Genomic DNA, 12,711 nt, shown 5'->3' on the forward strand with positions numbered 1-12,711 from the left:
GCCAGTGGTAGGCTGTTCCCGGTTCGCACCAGTTCACAAGAACTGGTAGTAAAAATTTGTAGTAGTTCCGAGAATCAGTAATAACATTGGCTGGCCATGCCCCCGAATGGGTCCCCGGCCCGGTCGCCACTTGCTTACCCCGCCCACCTCATCAGAGGCTTTTTTTTTACTTTTAAAAGCATTTTTTCTACAACCTCTTCAGCCGAAGAGGTGGTATAAAAATGCTTTGAAAGGCCTCTGACGATCCCAGCTGAGTTGCCTGATCGGCAGAGGCTTTTCAAAGCATTGTTTTCTGCAACTTCTTAAGGTTGTAGAAAAAATGCTTTTAAAAGTTAAAAAAAAAAGTTGGCCATGCCCACCCAGTCACATTACCCCCCACCAAGCCATGCCCACTAAATAAGCCAGCCCACAGAACTGGTAATAAAAATTTTTAGAACCCACCCCTGTTTTGGGCTCTTTGTAGGAAACCAACATTGCTAAATCGGTTTCCAGTCGGCCTCTCTTTTTTCTGAACTTGGTGGGCTTTGCCAAGAAAGGCCTTTGGCAGGGTGCCAAAGAAGATAAAGGTTTGTGATAAGCCCGAAGGACTTTTTCTGAAGGACTTGTTTTGGAATTAATTTGGACTAAGCTGGGAATGAAATAATTCTCAGCTGTTATAATAAAATAGGTTTGTTTGAGTCTTGTAATGACTAAGTGAGCCTAGGTCACAACAGTAACACCGTTGTTAGGTGAATCTGGTTTCCCCCTTGACTTTGCTTCTCAGAAGGTCACAAAAGGTGATCGCATGACCCCAGGATACTGCGACCGTCATAAATATGAGTCAGTTCTAAAAGCATCTCAGTTTTGATTATGTAACCGTGGGGATGCTGCAATGGTTGTAAGTGTGAAAAATGGTCGCTTTTTTTTCAGTGCCATTGCAACTTTAAATGGTCACTAATTGTTTTGTTGTGAGTCGAGGACTACCTGTATTTGGCTATTTCTTGTAAAGGGCTTGGTTTTTTTGTGTCTGAACTGGGATGAAAGTCTGATAAGGGGTATCTGTTTTCTTTCTACATCAATAGGATACTCCAAGTATTAGTGTAACTCTGGTCTGTCAATCTCGATTTCATTGAGGATCGCATCAGGGTTGTGTTTGACCCTGGGGGGGGGCATGGCCAGGGGGGCATGACCAGCTCAGTGTCACTCATTGAGGCTCCGTTTTCAGCCGCAATAGCCTCCTGTAGCCCTCTCCCAGTGAAAACGGAGCTCAGGGAGGCTGCGCGTGGCCCTCCCGAGCTCAGTTTTCAGCTATGACAACTTCCAGCAGCCCTCTGCCAGTGAAAAGGGAGCTTGGCGGGGCTGCACATGGACTGCATGGACTCTGTTTTCGACTGCAACGGCCTTCTCCAGCTCATTGCCAGCAAAAATGGAGCTTGGGGAGGTCGCACGCAGCCTGCCCAGCCTCCATTTTTGCTGGCATAGGCACTGTGGGCTGGTCCTTCACTGTTTTCAGCATGGGCCCATGGGCCAAATCTAAGCACCCTGCGGGCCGAATCCAGCCCATGGGCCGTGAGTTTGACACGCCTGATGTAACTGAAGTCGTCTTAGGCAGAACCTTATTCTATACCCAGTTACAGGACAGGAACCCAGGTTTCACTCTGTGCCTATTTAGTTGAACATCATCATATTGCTTTCATTTGTCTGATTATCCAACTGCGGAATTGTCTCCAAACAATTGCCCAAAATCATAGGTTTGCAACACAGGAAGAAAAATAATATTTTGCTGGCTGTTTTATGCTGTCCACTGAATTGGAACTCCTTGTAAGAAAACTCTTTTTTCTGTTCTGTTTATAAAAAAGAATACATCACAATCTTTCATGGCAAAAGGAAAAAAATGGGTTTATGAAGAAAAAAACTACTCAATGTTTACAATGTAGAACTAAATCTGAAGAAATAATACTTCTGTTGAACTTGACACTGGGTAACCACCAGAAGTACAGTAGACTATAGAAATATCTTAAAATTTTAGCCAACGCTTTGTGATAAATGTTATTTTGTTTGATATTATGTTCTGTTGAACTGGGAACAATGAAAACTGGGGGAATCCTAAATCCCTTCAATGAATTGTGGTTTTATCTGCTTTAACTTCACCGAGTCAAAATCCTATTTGTGCTCTACAAGCACAAGAATTGTCCAAAATTGATTTGCATTAACATTTTTATATTTAGTTGAAAGAAAGAACAATAAAATGCAGCAATTGTATTCTGGAGAGAAGAAATATTAATTTTTGTCATCTATGAAAATAATATCTTGAACTGTTTTCAAACAGTGAAGAGCCAGTTTGGTCTAGTGGTTAAGGCACCAGGCCAGAAAGCGAGAGGTCATGAGTTCAGGTCCTGCCTTAGTCATGAAAGCCAGCCGGATGAACTTGGGCCCAGTCACTTTCTCTCAGCCCAATCCACCTCACAGGTTGTTGGAAATAGGAAAAGTGAGGTGTGTTGAATATGTTTGTCCCTTTGAGTATTTGTAAAAATAATAAAGGTAGGATATAAATAATTTTTTAAAAATAACACTAATCAAAATGTGTTATGATTTCAATGGTGGTTATACTTTAAAGCACTTATATGATAACATGCCAGTGTTTGTGTCAATCAAGATGTGATCAGATACCACGGAAATAGCTTCATGAATTAACACATTTTACAACGTCATTAAAGGAGGATTTCTGATCTTTTGGAATAAGTGGAAGAACGACTAAAATGTTGGGTTTCATGAATTTCTTTGATTATTATTTTTCATAATATATTTATATCATTTATAATTATTATAAAACGTACAATTGTAATACCATAATTCTATACATTCTTGGAAAGAAACTTGGTGATTTCTCATTTAGTTTTTTCCAAATAAAGTTCCGTAAGATCCCACCACATGGAAGGAAGGGAGGGCGGGAGGAATATGCCCAGAATAAAATAGATGAAAATAATCCAAATAGATGAAATAATCCAAACCACCAATTTTATTTGAAGTTAGCATTTTAATAGATAGCATAGCAACATAGCAATGAGGACTAGGATAGTATAAATATATAGCATAAATAGCTGGATAAATAAATAGCATAAACAATATAAATAAATGAATAATAAATAAATATTGGCCAGCAATGTATACATTGTTTTGTTATAATGACAAATAAATAAATAAATAAATAAATAAATAAATAAATAAATAAATAAATAAATAATACTGTAAATCTCTAATGGAATTAATATTTGAAAAAAGAATAAAGATATTTTGTAAAATAGTTTCAACAGTACTATTTCTATGACACTTGAACATCTGCACTGAGTAGTTCTACTGGGTTTCATCGATTCTATTGGAGTGTTTTCCAACTAATTTTATCTTTAGAAGAAACATCTTTCCATATAATTTGTCTGCAAAGAAAGCAAAGTTAGCAATACTGGCTTCTTATCTCTCCCGAAGTTGCTTCTCTTTATGGGCTTTGTGGTTCTAGTGGTTTCGTAGAGTCAAATGAACCACAGAACTTTCAGTAGCAATTGAATCCGGTTTGCAGGTGCATTGCGACATCTTTAGCTGTGTTTCAATACAAAATATAGTGGAAACTACTTCCGTCTGGTTGGTGTGATTTCCCTGGGTTTCACCGGTGATAAATTTTCCAGTAGGAGTCCTGTCATATCAACTGTCTCTGTTAATTGAAACCTCCTTGAATCATTAAATCCAGTTAGACATAATTTAAATTCTACCGGTTTCATTTGATATTAGGATGATGTATTTTTACCTTGTATATAATACCATAGAAACATGTATTAAGTTTAAGGGAATTTTGGGGGAACGAAAGAATACAATTTCATCTTTTTGTGCAGAATTCTTTGATAAAGTTCACGTTGGAATCTGTGGAAACAATTCAGTGAAGCTTGTCAATTTTTGCAGAAAACACCTTCAGTTTGTTTCGGGAAGACTTTTTCTATGGATTTTCATCTTTTTGGTCCTTTTCTTTTGAATAAGGCTCCATTGTTTTATTTAGCTTTTAAGTTCATAACTTGGAGAAGCAATGCAGTCAAAGAGAAAGTAGAAACAGGAAACGTCAGAGGTTTTCTAGGAATAAGTGAAAGGCACTGAGGGAAAGCTGAATGGCTTCATATTGCTGCTTTTTATATTGCATCATAGGGAGGGAGTCAAGCTAGGAGGAAAAGGAAACAAGTTAGAAATCTCTATTCATGTTAACAATTATTTAAACTATTAAGCATTTTAATTCAAATTAATAAACATAGTTGTATCCTTGCTTCATATAAAAGTGTACTATACTTTTCCACCTAGCCAAATTTAAACCAAGGAATTCCTAAAATGTTGGATTCATAAAAACTGTATGTCTTTACTTATTAGAGCTATACAAATCATTCAATGGCGTTCAGGTAATCACGGCAGGCCTTGAGATGACGGCTTCTACTTTACAATTTGAGAATTGGATCCAGAGAGGCATTTCACTCATGAACAAACTATGTTATGCAATTGACGTACATATCATAAGAAGTAACTGTAAGTTTTCCTAATTTCCCCATTTCCCTTTCAGTTCTAATCAAAAATAATGTTTAAGAAGTACTTGATACCTTGAGTTGGAATCCTTTGGATAAGTTGATGAATCAATAGGAAACATTCTCTGAGTTGGATCTGGACAATTTCCCAGGCGCAGGAGCTGTATTCCTTATCTTTCAGGAAATCATTCAGCCCTTGAAAATACCTCTTTACTCTTAATCTGGTGAGCTGCAGTTTCTGATCTCTTGGACTCGATACAGTGCCAGCTCCTAACTCTGCATCTTGGCATGCTTCCAGTTTCTTAATCTGCTGATCCAATCCAGCATGGAAATTTCTTAGAGAATTCTCATCCCAAAACAATTCAGCATGAACTTGCTTAAAGATGAGGTCTGTCTGTTGGAGCATTTCTTGTATGGCTATTTTGGCATCCACTTCCTGGGATGCTTCATTCATGTCCTTGAAATTTTCTTCATTTAGAGGTGAGAAATCTACAATATCTCCAATACATTGGAAGGGAATGGTGGCCCTCATATGACTTCCCAAGAGTTCCAAGTTTCCTTGGTTGGCTTCTTGTAGTCTGCTGTGAAGTTGATCGCAGTGCTGAGTTGAGACTTTGGTGAAGAACATCGCTAGAGATTTGCAGAAACCAAAATTGTGTCTTCATAATGAAGATGAAGGAATGTGACCTCTTTTAAAAAGTTGAACCTGGGGGGACTTCCGGTTTGCGAGCTTCGGCGACGGCGGTGACTTTTTAAAGACCGCCAGCCCCGCCGCCTGTAGAGCCGCCCCGCGAACGAGGTGCGGCTCGAAAACTCCGAAATCTTGAAGATTGCAGGAGCAGAGACAGCAGGGTACAGGTTGAGCCCCTGTAACCCCCCCAGGGAATTGCTTCTGGGGGTGAAAACAGGTGTGGCTCCCTTCCAACCTGCGGAGACTCCGGGCGGCGTGGGACGATTCTGCCTTCAGCAGAACAAGCCGGCAGCAGCAAACTTTTAAAGTGAGAGGAATTAATTTTAACAAACAGCGGAAATATCAACTTGAATCCAGAAACTTGAAAACTGCAAGTATTGGTGCTTTGTTGACTTTTTAAATCAAAAGAGAAAGTGAGCGAGTGAAAGTGATTTGAAAAAATATGGCGTCTAGCGTTTGAGTTAACGAGCTAGTGAAAGTGGATTTGTGAAGCCTCCCTGCTTTGCTACAAAGTTGTAAAATTGCTACAAAGTTGCTCTATCTAAAGAAAAAATTTCTTTTGCTAAAATTTGACTCTGCTTTATTCTAGTTCCACCTGATTAAATCTGGGGGACTTTTTTAGAAGTTTCTGTGGAAGAGGGAAAGGAAAAAGAACTTCCCTCTTCAAAAAAACTAGCTTACGTGGCACGATGGCCTCAAAGAAGCAGGAAGGGAAGGCATCGGGGGGGGATCCCCCACACATAAACATCAAACGCAACTTCCCCCTGCTCAACAGTTACAAACTCAGAAAAAAGAATTTGATGTGGCAGATTTAAAAGAATTTATTTCTAAAACTTTGGATGATAAATTTCAAGAATCACAACAGGAACTTCAAAAATCACATCAGGAATTTTTGCAGGAAATTAATGAAGTTAAAGACATGGTGAAACAGAATCAAATTATGGTGACCAAAAAAATATCAGAAGTGGCGTCTGGCCTGGCAGATTTTATTGGGAAAGTTGATTTTAAAGTTGAAGAATTTAAATCAGAAGTTAATGTTAGGATGAAAGACAATGATTATAAAATTGATGAAGTTGACAATAAAATGCAGAGAATTGAAGATGAGATTGTTATGATACAATTCCGGGCGATGGAATTTGCCATACGGCTTCGGGGAATTCGAGAGGAGGAAAGACAGGACTTGAGACAAGTTTGCTCTGAAGCCCTGGCTAAGATTTTACAAGTTAATCCTGATTTGGTATTTCATAAAATAGATAAAATTTACAGAGTGAACTCTTGGGTGGCCAGGCAAAGACAATTACCCAGAGATGTGGTCATATACTTTACTGAGAGAGAAATTAGAAATGATATCCTGCAAAAATCTTTTCACACTTCTATACAAGTGGGGGGCTCACGGCTTGTAATTTTTAAAGAGTTACCTCCTAAAATGCTGAAAGCTAGAAAAGAATTTGGTTTTCTTGTTAAGGAATTGAAAAATTTACAGATACCCTTCCGGTGGGATGCACCAGCTGGGGTAATTTTCAGATATAAGGGAGAAGGATATCGGTTGAATACCGTGGAGAAGGCGCAACACTTTTACAGTACTATTCTTATGGAAAGAACACCATCTCCACGTACATCTACAGTTCTGGAGATTAAGGAGAGTGAAGAGAGGCAATTGAAAGAACAGTCTAAGCAGGAATTAGAAAACGTGCAAGGTGCAGAAGGAGGTATTCTGAGTGAGCCATCGCTGGATTCTTCTCCAATTTTGGATTTGATTCAGTTGACTGAAGTTAAAGATCAACGTATAACTAGAGCTCAATCCAAGCTACTTAAACAGAAGCAACAACAACAACAGGAAAGACAAGACAAGAAGGCAGTTAAGAGCACTGCACAAGAGATTGGCGCTATGGGAGGAGCGAGATCGAAGCTCGCGGATGAACTTCAAGCATATTGCTCCGCGCTCCAGAAAGAGGCTAATGACCTTTAAGTGTTTATCTTGGAATGTCAATGGGTTGAATTCAGCACAGAAAAGGAAAAAATTATTTACATATTTGAAACAATTTAATAATGATATAATATGTTTACAAGAAACGCATATTACAACTCAAGATCAAAAATATTTGATAAACTCAAAACTAGGAGCACATTATATATCTTCAACTTCGCAGAAAAAGAATGGTGTGGTTATTTATGTAAATAAAAAATTAACAGCAAAAGTTATAGAAGTAGATCAAGATGGTAGATTTGTAGCAATTGAATTGTTTACAGCAAATGGTCAAATTCTTTTGATTGGAATTTATGCTCCCAACCAACAACAGGATTATTTTTACAAGATGTTACATACTAAAATATTGCAATGGGACTACAGATCTATTTTAATTATGGGAGATTGGAATGGAGTAATTGATTCTAAATTAGATAAAAAGAGCTTGGCAAAGTCTAGAATTAGATTACCACAGACCTTTTTTGATATGAAAGAAGATATGGAACTAAAAGATGTTTGGAGAATACATAACCCAAATGAATTGGATTACACTTTTTTTTCTGATAGACATAGATCTTTTTCTAGGATTGATTTTATCTTGTTGTCAAATGATCTACTTGTTAAGACAAAAAGAACAAAGATTTTTCCAAGAACTTTGACTGATCATAGTCCTGTATGGATAGAAATCGAGATGGATAAGGTTGAGAGACGTTCTTGGAGATTAAATGAGAACTTGTTTAGATATGAAAAAAATATAATAGAACTTAAAAAGCATTTGAAAGAATTTTTTGAAATAAATTTGAATAAAGGTACCCCAGTTGAAATTGTTTGGGATGCAAGTAAAGCTTATATGAGAGGGGTACTTATCTACATGAATTCTAAACATAGACTGTTCCGACAAAAGAAAAGATCTGAGTTGGAAATGGAAATAAAGAATAAAGAACAGTTACTTATTAAAAACCCAACAGATGAAAGAATACGAAGTGCTATAAAACTTTTGAAAGACCAATTCCAAATGCTTATGGCGGAACAAGTTGCAACAAGTTTACAATACGCGAAGCATAATACATTTTGCAATGCTAATAAACCGGGCAGATGGTTGGCTTACACATTGAGGAAAAAACAAAGTATACGGACTATTGATAGTATTGATATTGGAGGGAAAGAAATCTTTCAACAAAAATTAATTAAAGAAGCTTTTGTGGATTATTATACTAAATTATATGCCAAAGAAGAGGTGCAGAATGGACTTATAGAAAAATATTTAAAGGATAAGAGAGTTACAAAAATTACTGATCAACAAAAGGAAAGAATGAATTATCCTATAACAGAGGAGGAGATAACAGCAGCAATTAAACAGCTAAAAACAGCCAAAGCTCCTGGCACGGATGGTTTGACTGCAGTGTATTACAAAACTTTACAAGCTGAAATGGTGGGACAACTTAGAGATTTATTTTGCAATATTCAACAAGGGGGTAAAATACCCCCATCCTGGACAACTGCTTATATATCTTTGATACCAAAAGAACAAGTTGGTCCTAAAAAACCAGAGAACTACAGACCAATATCTCTTTTGAACACAGACTATAAAATTTACGCGAAGGTATTAGCCAACAGGTTGATGCCAGTAATCCAAAAGGTGATTCATGAGGACCAAGCGGGATTTATTGAGGGTAGATACATGAAGGACAATGTAAGGCAAGTAATAGACTTATTGGAATATCTTGATAAGAATAAACAGATTTCTGCAGTGCTGGTCTTTTTGGATGCGGAGAAGGCCTTTGATAGAGTGGATTGGAATTTTCTACTAAAGACTTTAAAAAAGATGGGCTTTGGGGACCAATTTACACAGGCAATTTCAGCAATTTATCAAGAGCAAAAAGCACAGATTATTATTAATGGAAGTTTGACGACAGAGTTTAAAATTGAAAAAGGAACAAGACAGGGATGTCCGTTGTCTCCACTTTTATTTATTTTAACATTGGAAGTCTTGCTAAATACAATACGGGACTCAAAAATTTTGAAAGGCATAATGATAAGGCAAGAGGATTATAGAATAAAGGCATTTGCAGATGATCTGGTGGTTACCCTATCACAACCAATGGAATCAATAATCTTGATGAACGACATTATACAAGACTATGGTAGAGTTTCAGGTTTCAGAGTGAACTCAAAAAAGACTAAAATGATAGTCAAAAATATGACACAAGATCGTAAACATGAGTTTGAAAGGAGGGCAGGTTTTGAAATTGTACCTAAGGTAAAATATCTTGGAGTTCAGGTTGCAGAATCAAACATGAAATTGTTTCAAAATAACTATGAGGTGTTGTGGCGAGAGGTTCAGAAAGACATGGGGACTTGGAAAAAGCTGCAACTGTCTTTACTTGGAAGAATAGCAGCAGTTAAGATGAACATTTTGCCAAGATTTCTGTTTTTGTTTCAAATGATTCCGGTGCTTAAAAGTGATAAACAACTGAAAGTTTGGCAAACTGGACTTAATAAGTTTGTCTGGAACGAGAAAAAGCCGAGAGTGAAATTGAAAATTATGCAAGATGTTCCAGAAAGAGGAGGCCTTAAACTTCCAAACCTACAGTTATATTATGATGCAGCAGCTTTAACTTTAACAAGTGATTGGTTTGGAAGTAAAAAGGCTGGAATATTGAATGCAGAAAGTTTTGATCTTGAATTTGGATGGCATGCTTACCTATTTTATGATGACAAAGTTGATAAAGTATTTAAAAGTCATATACTTAGAGACTCTTTGATGAGAGTTTGGAAGAAGCACCGACTCAAATGGGATTATAAAATACCGCTATGGCTGGATCTTGGTCATACCTTGTGGAATACAAATATAATGTCACTCGGGGGGTTTTTATACAAAGAGGTTCTTTTTACAGATGCGGGCAGATGGCAGTTGAAGACATTGCAGACACTGTTGGACGAAGGGATTAATTTAACCTGGTTACAATATAATCAATTACAATTGAGATGGAAAGAGGACCAAAAAACTGGTATTATGTTGCATGAGGAAGAATTGGTTAGACATATAAGAGAGAAAGGTCCAATGCATATTAAAAGGCTTTACAATGTTTTGCTAGAAAGGGATTCAGAAACGGAATTAGTTAAAGATTGTATGATTAAGTGGGCACAAAATTTTGAAGAACCAGTGATGTTGGAAACATGGGAAAAAATTTGGGTTCAGAATGTTAAATTTACACAGTCGCAGAATTTGAGGGAAAATTTTTATAAAATGTTTTATAGATGGCATCTAGATCCTAAAAAGTTGTCATGTATGTACCCTAATGTTCAGCCAAAATGTTGGAGATGTGAATGTTTGGATGCTACGTATTATCATGTTTGGTGGACCTGTAGGAAAGTTAAGGCTTTTTGGATAAAAATATGGTGGGTCATGCAGAATGTTTTGAAGAAAAAAATTCAATTTTCTCCACAATTGTTTTTATTGGGCATAGTTAAGGGTTTTACACGGGATGAAACAAAATTAATATTGTATATGATAACAGCAGCAAGATTGTTGATAGGTAAATATTGGAAGAATGAAGCTTTGCCTACTATCGAGGAATGGACTTCGAAGATGGCCAGTTTTGCAGAGATGGCGAAGATTTCAGCATATTTAAAAGATTGTTCACAAGAGACTTATGAATGGGAATGGAAAAGGTGGATAGAATATGTTCAGAACAAATACCAAATTAGAAAGTATCAAATAGCTTTTATTTGAAAACAATGTATTAGAAATATTTTAATATAAAGAGACAAAGAGGGAAAATTATGTAGGGGGAGGGATGGGTTCAGGTATATATATCAGTGTTATTAGTTATGAGTACATAATAGGGAAGTCTGGGGGGGGAGGGTTAGGGAGGGTTAGGGAGGACGGGAAGTTTGGGGAGGGAGGTGGGGGGGTGAAAAAAAGGGGTGAAAATGTAATTGTAAAACTTTTGCAATAAAAAAAAAAAAAAAAGTTGAACCTGGAAGATTGGTTCTTCTGAAAGATGCTCCTGAGTCTGCTGCATCTTTGTATTTATACCACTAGGATATTGAAATTTCTCTTTTCTGTTTCTCTACCGATTCTCCGTATTCTGATTTTCACTTTTCTTCTTCCTTACGTATTCCCCCAAACCATTCTGAAAGATGGTCGTATTTAGAAAATGGAATGTTGAATGTGTACATTTCCCCCCAAAATTAGATTAAATCAAAACTGTTAACTGAAAATTAACAATTTGATGAAACTTTGTTTCATCGTACCTAATTATTTTAAAAATGAATTTAAAGAAGGGGGTTTTTTTGTCTGTGTTGTAGTAGATGTTATAGCTTCAGTACCTACTTGTACCATACAAAATAATTTCTGATAGTCTAAGAATTCTCGCAGTGATAAACCTTATAGGATTTTTTTACTCACCTGATTTACTCACCCTCTCTGGCACTCGCTCAAGAGCCGTCTTTGAGATCAACACACAGTGGAAAGCCAAATGGGCTGCTGAACGCCCAGATACAGGCAGTTACGTAGATGACCCTACACAAAAGGTGCCAGGTTTTGACCTTCCTTGCCAGCACTGGTCAACTCTAATCAGCACCCGTACCCAACAGGGTGTCTGCCAGGACGCATTGTTTAAGTGGGGTCTTGTCTCTACCCCTCAATGTGACTGTGGTGCTCCTCGACAAAATATCCACCATGTTGTGTCTGAACGTCCATCAAGAGCTTACACCGGCCGAGTGTCTGATTTTTTCAACATATACCACCCTGTCCTTGAATGGCTGAGTAGACTTGGCATTAACATTTGAACTACTATAAGTCCATGTATTTGCCATATGCTAAATAAAATAAGCTCATCTGATTGCACAAAGCAGATCATATTGTCAGCATTCCAAATGGTCTCGATGAGACCAGCTTCAGGGTTGACACATATATAGATAACATTCCAAAAATAGTATAAACAATTATGAATAACAGTACAGCTAGTCCTCAACTTACAACCGTAATGGAGCCAGACAATTATGGTCATAAGTCGTGATGAGAGAGTTGGGAGAATTTGTTTAAGAGCTCAAGCAATCAAAACACAAGGTGAGCTGCCGGAACGGAGGTCTCTCTTTATATTTCCAAAAGCAACATAAAGTCCCTTTGGGGGGAGCTGACAACTGACTGACACATCAGCAAGATTTTTATCAGAATTTGAGGCCTCTGTGAAGCGAATGTGAACGTGAAGTATAATTTTATGACCAGAGGAATTCAGGGGAAATATTTTGCTTGTTATCTCCTTTATCAGAAAAGATCTTCCTGGTTAAGCATATGGTTTTTGCCATTGGCTTTTACGGGTATAAGAAGCATGGCATAGGTGTTAAAATCCCATACCTTTTAAATGTGGATTGGCTGCAGCTGTTGTGACTTAGGCCTAAGTAGTTATTACCAGACACAATCAGTCCTAAACAAACATATTTTATTAGAACACCTGAGAATTACTTCATTCTCAGCTTAGTCCAAATGAAGTCCAAAACAAATCCTTCATAAA

General features: G+C 37.3%; 1 protein-coding gene across 1 annotated transcript; it reads right to left on the reverse strand.

Moving 5' to 3' along the window:
- Positions 1 to 4,572: 4,572 nt before the first annotated feature.
- LOC148115167 (interferon alpha-8-like) lies at positions 4,573 to 5,160 on the reverse strand. Its single transcript, XM_087885130.1, has one exon. It carries the CDS (start codon positions 5,158 to 5,160, stop codon positions 4,573 to 4,575), a length of 588 nt encoding a protein of 195 aa, XP_087741256.1.
- Between the last annotated feature and the right edge of the window lie 7,551 nt (positions 5,161 to 12,711).

The sequence above is a fragment of the Pantherophis guttatus genome, chromosome 2 (assembly GCF_059756535.1).
Source record: "Pantherophis guttatus breed Tessera chromosome 2, ASM5975653v1, whole genome shotgun sequence".
Taxonomy (NCBI): Eukaryota; Metazoa; Chordata; class Lepidosauria; order Squamata; family Colubridae; genus Pantherophis; species Pantherophis guttatus.